The following is a 10,358-nucleotide window of genomic DNA, read 5'->3' on the forward strand; positions in this document are numbered from 1 at the left end:
TCTGCAGCACCCGGGATCCTGCCCTTCGCCCCCCCTCTGTTCTTATGGTGCCTGCCCCTTCCCTTGTCCCCACATTGCCCTTGTGCCTGCCCCACGCTCTACCCCTCCCCCCTCTGCTCCTGTCACCTGCCCCTCCCCTTTCCTCTCCTGGCATCAGCCTCTCCCCTCCCCCCTCCCCCACTGACACCTTCGCACCCCTCCCCCGCTCCTCCTGCCCCTTCCCCCCATTGTCTCCTCACAGGCAGAGGGGCCCTGACTCCCCTCAGGCAACAACCCCCCCCAGTGATTAACGGGGACGCAGGTTAATTTCCCTTCGATCCCAGTGACCAGCCCCTGCCCCCGGCCCTGACTCTGTGACTCTCTCCCCAGTGGACGTGACTCTGGATCCAGACACGGCAAATCCCTACCTCGTCCTGTCTGGGGATCGGAAACGTGTGAGCGATGGAGACAGACGCCAGGATCTGCCCGACAACCCTGAGAGATTTGATTATTGTGTCTCTGTCCTGGGCGCTGAGGGGTTCGCGGGCGGGAGGCGTTACTGGGAGGTGGGGGTGGGAGACAAGACGAGATGGATTCTGGGGGTTTGTCGGGAATCTGTGAGCAGGAAGGGGAGGGTCGCACTCTCCCCTGGGAATGGATACTGGGCCGTGTGGCAGTGGTATGGGGGATACAAGGCCCTCACCTCCCCCTCGACCCCCCTCCCCGTGAGCGTCCGGCCCAGCCGGGTGGGGATTTTCCTGGACTATGAGGCGGGCGAGGTCTCGTTTTACAATGTGACTGACGGGTCCCGTCTCTTCACGTTCACTGGCACCTTCTTCGGGACGCTCCGCCCTTATTTCTGTCCCGGTCTCAACGCTGGGGGTAGAAACGCGGCTCCCCTGATCATCTGCCCGGTCCCGGCTCCGGCCGGGGGAATCTCGGTCCCTGACACTGACCCCGCGGCACAGACCGGCCCCCCCAGCGCTGCTGCTCCTCTGTGGGGGGGCCGGTTACTGCAGCTACTGGAGTTTTTCTGCTGACCGGACGCTGCCAGTTTCCCTTTTCCACTGGAGGGTCCAGTCGAAAACCGGACACCCGGCAACCCCCAGCCCTCACCTTGCCCCGTCCCCTGCCCCGGGGTAGCAGATGGTGGGGGATGGCGTCGTTCACTTCCTGCCAGAATTTTCTATCCCTGTGAACTCTCAATGTAAAATAGGAAATAAAAAAGATTATTCTAATTTAGAAAATAGTATTGTAACAAGGGGTAAATACAAGAATACTTTAATTTAAATTTCACAGTATTTCAAAAAAAGGCATCTAAACATATTTTTAGAAATGGAATTATTTACATTTTTTTTTTATTCTTCCCTCAAATCTGTATTGAAGTTTAACTTTTCTCAATAACATCATTTGTATTTCAACTGTGGAATTTCAGAAAATCCAAAATATTTATCTTCACAAAATAAACGATTAAACTGTCAGACGGGGTTGTTCAATTACAATGTACGTGTGTCATAAACATCACAACTACACACATGTGCAGCTGCTCTCTCCCTCTCCTCCTCTCGCTCTCTCTCCCTCCAACCCCCCCTTTATTGTCTTGACTGGTTCTCTCTGGGAGGCAGGGCACATACACCCACCTCCTGCACTGCACCTTTGAAAATTAATAGCTTAAAAATGATAGAATTAATGAAGCAATATATTTAAATTCACTCATACAAGATTATATAATATTCTTTGGAGTTCTGTCAGCATTAATTCACTTTCTAGCTGAATATAATCGGTAATCAAGATATGACCCTTCCTTGCTTTTTCTCACAAAACATGGTCCCCAACCTCAAGTGCTGTATTCTTAGATACCAGGGGTCGGCAACCGTTCAGAAGTGGTGTGCCGAGTCTTCATTTAGTCACTCTAATGTAAGGTTTTGTGTGCCAGTCATACATTTTAACGTTTTTAGGAGGTCTCTTTCTATAAGTCAATAATATATAACTAAACTATTGTTGTATGTAAAGTAAATAAGGTTTTTAAAATGTTTAAGAAGCTTCATTTAAAATTAAATTAAAATACAGAGCCTCCCCCGGCCCTTGGCCAGGACCCGGGAAGTGTCAGTGCCACTGAAAATCAGCTTGCATGCCGCCTTTGGCACACGTGCCATAGGTTGCCTACCCCTGCGAAATACAAAAATGTCTTCTACAATCTCATTTTTGTGGTTTATTTTTCTTTAGAAATATTATTTGCAGGGAATGTCCTGTCAGTGTCCACTGTTGATTTCAGAGTACTGCCAGGCTTTCCATGTTCTTGGTTCTAAGGACACAACAAATACAGTTTGATAAAGAAATAGAGAAGGGGTTGTATTCCTTTACTCAATCATCACAAATTAACTTAATTGTAGTAAAGATGCTGGCACTTAATGACACACAACATGAAATTTGGTGACGTTTTATTGGGAGACCTTTCTTCTCGGCCATAAATCAGTCAAAAGGGTGCTATTTTTGTTGTCATGTGAGGTTTAGAGTACAAAGAAAAGAAAGTTGCTCCAGGAAATTCATCACAATTCCAATGGGTTCTGTCCACCACCTTCTGGAATGCTCTGTACAAATAGTGACCGATTGGTCCAATTCCTTGATGTTAGCGATTGAACCTAATTTCTTGAAGAGCTGGCTGAGCAGAGTGTGAGGGGAGGCACATCACATGGCATTGCTAGGACTACTTTTTGTTTTAAACGTGACGTGTTATGAACATTTTCAGTGTCATCATTCAGTTTTGAAGATTTATTCACAATACGCCATCCATGGCAGAGTGCCCGAAACTTACCTTGATTATTTGAAAATAAATACCCTAACGTTATCTTGTGATGGATTCATTTGTGTTTTTATCCAGTCTGCTGCTTTTTAGGTGGCATGGTCTGCTGAAGCTCTGTGTCACACGGCCGCGATTGTGCAATTGACCATATAGTGAAAATAACATCAAATGTAAACTGTTACCTCGTTATTCAGTTCAGAACCTAGATCTGCCAGTATCTGCTCTGGACAGCCATGTTAATATATAATTTCACATGTCTTCTTCTCCACATCATGTGCGGTCATAGTTCTAAGTGTAAAATTCTTCTACCTATTTTGAAAAATCATCTGTAGCTGTCAGTACATACTGGTATAGCTTCTGGGACACTGGATAGAGCCCGATTAAATCTGCTCTCAGCAATTCCCAGGTTTTAACAACCTATGTGCAAGAACACAGGCTAGAGTTCTCATTTGGATCTTTCCTATGACATTTTTATTATAATCCCAACTATAGTAAGCAAAGTAAACATTATAATGTGGTTTCTGTAACAGTTAATGTCTCCACACAGTCAGAATCTAACTTTTGGTGTTTTTCAGAAGTAAATAAATACAGGACAAATTTCTGCAACTGAGAACTTGCATAAATACACCTTGCAGGGTCGGCGAGTTACATGGGCCCTTGGTGCTCGTGCTCCAGCAATATTCAGGGCCTGGGAGCCTGGGTCCACCAATGTTTGGGGCCAGGTCTCTGCCCCAGCCCCACCTGCTGCCCCCATGGGCCTCCCCTGGAGCGCCCCCGGCCCCGCCAGCTGCTCCGCGCAGTGCTCCCTCACCGGCCGCTGCTGGCTACAACACAGGGACCGGCGCGGGCGGCAAGCTGAGGTGGCTGCTGCACCTGCGGAGGGGGGAGAGGAGGAGGTGCACATGTGATGGCAGCCCCCCTGGCACCTACTGGGAGACGACTCCAACTCCGAGGAGGCTTCCTGGAGTCTGGACCTGAGCAGCTGGGGCATGGGTCTGTGTTGGACTCGTGCCCCCGCCCGCAGTCACCTCTCCTGCCCAACGCTTGGCAAGGAGATGCCCCATCCCCCACCCCCAGTGATGCTATGGTGAGGGGCAGCAGCGGGGAAGAGGTGCACACGTGGCCGCAGCCCCCCACCACCTTCTGTCACCCACCAAAAGGGAGGCGAGGGGGCTTCCTGGACCTGAGCACCTGGGGCTTGGGTGAGTGTCGTGACACCCTGCCCTCCCCCCTCGCCTCCGCAGTTACCACTCCTGCCCCAGGCTGGGCAAGGGGCAGCCCCATTCCCCACTGGACAACGACGAAAAGTGTTTGCTGCCTCCTGAAGAATATCGCAAAAGAAGGGGCGACATTTTGTTTTAATTTTAGAAAGTATTTGCTTTTGAGGGCTATTGATCCAAGAGTGCTGGGTTGTTTCTGTATTCAAAAGCGTATTAATAAAGTTGATATCCTTAGTTAAATACATTTTTTTTATGATGGTGATATTGTGGAACAGAGGGAAACTGTTAAACGCTTCCTGTTTCCAGTCCACTTTTACATTATTTTAAAAAATATAAATCGGCTTACAAGGCAGGTGTGAATGTCCCACAAGGCTCCTGTCTGCATCTTTAGGAGCCTAAATAACTTTCCAAATCTGGCACAGAGACTAAGGGGCAGATTTTAGAAGGTCTGTAGTCACCTAAAGATGTAGTTAGGCATCTAGTGGGATTTTCAAAAGCACCTAGGTGCCTAACTCCCATTGGAAGCTAAGTGCCCAGGCATCTTTGAAAATTCCACTAGGCGCCTATCTGCATCTTGAGACACTAAAACACCTTGGAAACTCTGGGCCTAGGTGACTTGCCTAAGGCCACACAGGGAGTCTGTAGCGGAGCAGGGAATTATGCACCTTACCCTGGAACTCCCTTCAGAGCCGCACCTGAAGCGTCTCAGATCCCCTGAGCTCGGTCAGCACAGGCAGCGGGGTGTTTAATGACTATTCCCAGTCAGTGTGTTCTGGGGCACACAGGCTCCGCGTCGCTGGTGCCCTGACTCAGGGCCCGTCTGTCAGATAATAGTTCAATGATGTGCAATAAAAAAGGAGACTCTCACCTCAGAGGCTCCCCTCTGCAGCTCAATAAACTGTTACCCTTTGTACCCCCTGCTCGCCACCTGCACCTTTCTGCTGCTGTTACCAAAGGTCGTCATCTCAGCAGGATCATGAACGATGAGGGAGGGGAGGTTTCAGAGTGGTAGCCGTGTTAGTCTGTATCAGCAAAAACAATGAGGAGTCCTTGTGGCACCTTAGAGACTAACACATTTATTTGAGCATAAGCTTTCGTGGGCTAGAACCCACTTCATCAGATGCACGGAGTGGAAAATACAGGAGCAGGTATAAATACATGAAAAGATGGGACTTGCCTGCCAAGTGTGAGGTCAGTCTAATGAGACAATTCAACTAACAGTAGGATACAAAGGGAGGAAAAATAACTTTTGTAGTGTTAATGAGAGTGGCCTATTTCAAACAGTTAACAAGAAAGTGTGAGTAACAGTAGGGGGAAATTAGGATGGGGGAAATTAGGTTTAGGTTTTTTAATGACTTAACCAGCCCTAATTCAGTCTTTATTCAGGCCTAATGTGATGGTGTCCAGTTTGCAAATTAATTCCAGTTCTGCAGTTTCACGTTGGAGTCTGTTTTGGAAGTTTTTTTGTTGACGAATTGCCACTTTTAGGTCTGTTATTGAGTGACCAGGGAGATTGAAGTATTCTCCTACTGGTTTTTGAATGTTATAATTCCGGATGTCAGATTTGTGTCCATTTATTCTTTTGCATAGAGACTGTCCAGTTTGGCCAATGTACATGGCCGAGGGGCATTGCTGGCACATGATGGCATAGATCACATTGGTAGATGTGCAGGTGAATGAGCCTGTCAGGGTTCCTTCCCCACTCTGAACTCTCAGGTACAGATGTGGGAACCCGCGTGAAAGACCCCCTAAGCTTATTCTTACCAGCTTAGGTTAAAAACTTCCCCAAGGTACAAACTTTGCCTTGTCCTTGAACAGTATACTGCCACCACCGAGCGTTTTAAACAAAGAACAGGGAAAGAGACCACTTGGAGACGTCTTCCCCCAAAATATCCTCCCAAGCCCTACACACCCCTTTCCTGGGGAGGCTTGAGAATAATATCCTAACCAATTGGTTACAAAATCATCAAAGACCCGAACCCCTGGATCTTGGAACAATGAAAAAAATCAGTCAGGTTCTTAAAAGAAGGATTTTATTAAAAAAAAAGAAAGGTAAAAATCATCTCTATAAAATCAGGATGGAAAATACTTTACAGGGCATTCAAATTCAAAACACAGAGGATCCCCCTCTGGGCAAAACCTTAAAGTTACAGAAAACGAATAAACCTCCCTCTTAACACAGGGAAAATTCACATAAAACAAAAGATAAATGAATCCGCCTCGCCTGGCTTACCTATACTGGTTGCAATATTGGAGACTTGGATTAGGATGGGTTGGAGAAGATGGATTTCTGTCTGGCCTCTCTCAGTCCCAAAAGAGAACAAACATGTAAACAAAGAGCACAAAACAAAAGCCTTCCCCTGCCCCCCCTGCCCCCCAAGATTTGAAAGTATATTGTCCCCTTATTGGTCCTTTGGGTCAGGTGCCAGCCAGGTTAGCCGAGCTTCTTAACCCTTTACAGGTAACAGGATGTTGCCTCAAGCCAGGAGGGATTTTATAGCACTTTATACAGAAAGGTGGTTACCCTTCCCTTTATATTTATGACAGAGCCCTTGATGGTGTGGCTGCTGTGGTTAGGTCCTATAGTGGTGTCCCTTGAATATGTATGTGGACAGAATTGGCACCGGGGTTTGTTGCAGGGTTTGGTTGCTGGGTTAGTGTTTTTGTTGTGCGGTGTGTAGCTGCTGGTGAGTATTTGCTTTAGGCTGGGGGGGCTGTCTGTAAGTGAGGACTGGCCTGTCTCCCAAAGTCTGTGAGAGTGAGGGATTGTCCTTCAGGATAGGTTGCAGATCATTGATGATGTCCTGGAGAGCTTTTAGTTGGGGGCTGTAGGTGACGGCTAGTGGCATTCTGTTCCTTTCTTTGTTGGGCCTGTCTTGTAGTAGGTGACTTCTGGGTACCCTTCTGGCTCTGTCAATCTGTTTCTTCATTTCAAAAGGTGAGTATTGTAGTTTTAAGAATGCTGGATAGAGATCCTGCAGACGTTTGTCTCTGTCTGAGGGATTGGAGAAAATGCAGTTGTATCTTAGAACTTGGCTGTAGAAAATGGATCGTGTGATTTGGTCTGGATGAAAGCTGGAGGCATGTAGGTAAGTATAGTAGTCAGTAGGGTGGTGTTTATGTGACCATCACTTATTAGCACTGTAGTGTCCAGGAAGTGGACCTCTTGTGTGGACTGGTCCAGGCTGAGGTTGATGGTGGGGTGGAAATTGTTGAAATCCTGTTCGAATTCCTCAAGGGCCTCCTTCCTATGGGTCCAGATGATGAAGGTGTCATCAATGTAGCACAAGTGGAGTAGGGGCGTTAGGGGACGAAAGCTGAGGAAGCGTTGTTCTAAGTCAGCCATAAAAATGTGGGCATATTGTGGGGCCATGCGGGTACCCATAGCAATCCTGCTGACTTGAAGGTATAAATTATCCCCAAATCTGAAATAGTTGTGGGTGAGGACAAAGTCATGAAGTTCAGCCACCAGGTTTGCCGTGATAGTATCAGGGATGCTATTCCTGACGGCTTATAGTCCATCTATGTGTGGAATGTTGGTGTAGAGGGCTTCTACATCCATCGTGGCCAGGATGGTGTTATCAGGAAGATCACCAAAGGATTGTAGTTTCCTCAGGAAGTCAGTGATGTCTCGAAGATAGCTGGGAGTGTTGGTAGCGTAGGGCCTGAGGAGGGTGTCTACATAGCCAGAGAAATCCTGCGGTCAGGGTGCCAGTGCCTGAGATGATGGGGCGTCCAGGATTCCCAGGATTATGGATTTTGGGTAGCAGATAGAATACCCCTGGTCAGGGCTCTAGGGGTGTGTCACATCGGCAGAAGCACTCTATGTAGAAGTCCAGTCTGCTGTTTCGACCTTCAGGAGGAGTCCACGCAGAATCCTTCTTTTCGTAGTGTTGGTAGGAAGCTTTCTGTGGGTTAGTGTGTGGTTAGAATACTCTGGGAATGGTGGGTAGAGCTAGACATTAACTAGGGTGTCTTGATAACTTTTCCCCCTAATTTGGACATGCAATTTTTCTCCCTTGTTCTCACTGGACAGAGCCTATTTTCTTGGAAAAAAAATAATGTGGCCAGATGAAAGAATAGCCGATAAAATCACATTGTTAGTTTCCCTCTGCTCCTTCCTCTTCAGTTACCTGGGGTGTGCCACGTTCACCTGAAAGCTGCAGCCTGAGGCTTATCTGGCACCTGGCTTGGGCTGGGGTTTGCACTTCAGCCTCGGGAGCAGGAGAACTCGCAGGGCCTCTGCAGAGTCACTCGGAGCAGCCCCAGGGCTGTTGTTACTTTCTGACATTTTCATTTTCAGGGCAGGATGGCGGAAGCCCGGAGGAGATTTAACAGCCAAGACAGAACTCTGTGAGCTCAGCTCAGTGTCTCCCTGTAACAATAACCCAGGGGGCTGCTAGGCCCCTAACGACGCACAGTGCACTCAGGGCCGGTGCAACCCTAAGGCGAACTAGGCGATCGCCCAGGGCGCCAAGATTTGGGGGCACCAAAAAGCGGTGCCCCCCCCAATTTTTTTTTACATTTTAATTTGTCTTCTCTCCGAGGAGCGGGGGTGCTGCCTGGCCGCTGTGCAGCGCACGGAGCCGGGGGATGGACCGGCGGGGAGGGGCGAGGCGGGTCCAGCTTTCACTGCGGCGGGCGGGGCAGCACCGCGGGCAGTAGCAGATTTACCATGGCGCCAGCTAATGCGCCAGGCCCACACTCCGAAGAGGCCCCAGCGACCACTCTTCTCCGTGCCCCGCTCTCCCCTGCTGGGGCAGAAGCTTGGTGCTGCGGCTCCCGGGGCTCTGTCCTGCTTCAACAGGGCAGGCTGTGCCGGCCACCAAGCTCCCCCGTCCCCCGCCTCTTCCCCAGCGTGCTGGGTTCCCGCCTCCCCCCTCACTCCCTCTCCCTCCCTGCCACCCATCAGCTGTTGCCTGCGAGAGGGAGAGGGAGGAAGCGGAGAAGAGGCAGGAGCGGGGCCTTGGGGAAAGGGGTGGAATTGGGACATATCCCCTCCAGGCCCCTGCCATGAGCCTCTCAGGGCAGGGGGCTGGGAGCATCCCCAAGACCCAAGCCCACACCCCCAGCCCTCTGCCCTGACTCCTCTACCCCCGAGTCCTCTGTCCTGACTCCTGCACCCCCCACACCTCCCATCCCTGACCCCTGCACCCTCCACACCTCCAAGCCCCAACCCCTGCACCCCCCACACACCCCCATGACCCCATCCCTGACTCATGCACCTCCTCACACACCCCCAGCCCTCTGCCCTGACTCCTGCACCCCCCACCCCCCATGCCCTGACTCCTGAACCCCCTTCACACACACACAGCCCCCAGTCCTGACTCCTGCACCCCCACATGTACCCAGCCCTCCCACCTCATGCCCTGACTCCTGCACATCCCCGCCACCACTCTGAGCACCAAATGGGAGCTCCTGAACCCGGCCCCCCACATACCCACCTGCACCCCTCGCACCGAACGGGAGCTGCCCCAGGTAAGCACTCCACACCCCAACCTCCAGCCCCAGCCCTGAGCCCCCTCCCTCATTCTAGCTGCTGGCCAGACCCTGAACCCCAACCCCCAGCCTGCTCCTGCACCCTAACTCCCTCCCAGACCCTGCACCCCCACCGTCAGCTCGGTGCAGAGAGAGATGAAGAGAATGGGCTAGAACCAGGGAGAAGGTAGGTTCCAGCTCTATGTGGGCAGGGGTGAGGGAGGGATCCTGTTTACCCCCCCCCCAGCCCTGCTGCACTTGCAGTTTACTCCCAGCCCCTCCCTTGCTCCAAGGACCAACCCTAGCTCCCACCCTGCTGTGCTTTTGCCTCCGGCCCCTGCCTTGCTCCAGTCAGCAGGGACTAATTCTCCCACCATGACCCACTGTGCTCATCTTGCCCCTGGCCCCTGCCTCGCTCCAGCTGGGGACCAATCCTTCCCCCCCACCATGCCCAGCTGTCAGGGTGGATAAAAATCAATGACTTTAAGAAAAAAATAAAAAAATTAGATTTTAATTTAACTTGGATTTTTGAGGGAAAAAACGATCTAAAGATAGTTTTAATTAAGATACATTATATCATGGAATAGGGATAATAAATTCTAATTCTATAGTATGAGACAATATATAATTGTAATCTTTAAGAAAAGTTCTGTAAATAAGTTCTAATAGTTCATGGATTAGGGACCCAATCTTATGGGGTTCCAGGGGCTTCTGTATAGATTATTGAAGTTAATTTTTCTATCTACCCAATGGGACTCAGTGCTCAGTCTGCAAGACACCATCAGAGATGCTTAGTTTTGCAGTTCTCAAACTGTGGATTTGTGTCTCCAGAGGTAACATGCTTGTTAACAGCAAAAATGTTTTTAAATAAATAAATA

At 49.7% G+C, this 10,358-nt stretch overlaps 1 protein-coding gene across 2 annotated transcripts in view; it reads left to right on the forward strand.

Annotated features, from left to right (window-relative positions):
- The window catches only part of LOC140898041 (butyrophilin subfamily 1 member A1), a 45,504-nt gene extending 42,687 nt beyond the window's left edge, over positions 1 to 2,817 (forward strand). For both annotated transcript variants that reach the window (XM_073311462.2, XM_073311459.2), the window contains one exon: positions 370 to 2,817. In XM_073311462.2, the coding sequence (XP_073167563.2) occupies positions 370 to 1,019 (650 nt within the window). In that variant the 3' untranslated portion in view covers positions 1,020 to 2,817. The remainder of the gene's footprint in view (positions 1 to 369) is intronic.
- The last annotated feature ends 7,541 nt before the right edge of the window (positions 2,818 to 10,358 follow it).

Source organism: Lepidochelys kempii, chromosome 14, assembly GCF_965140285.1.
Source record: "Lepidochelys kempii isolate rLepKem1 chromosome 14, rLepKem1.hap1, whole genome shotgun sequence".
NCBI classification, from domain to species: domain Eukaryota; kingdom Metazoa; phylum Chordata; order Testudines; family Cheloniidae; genus Lepidochelys; species Lepidochelys kempii.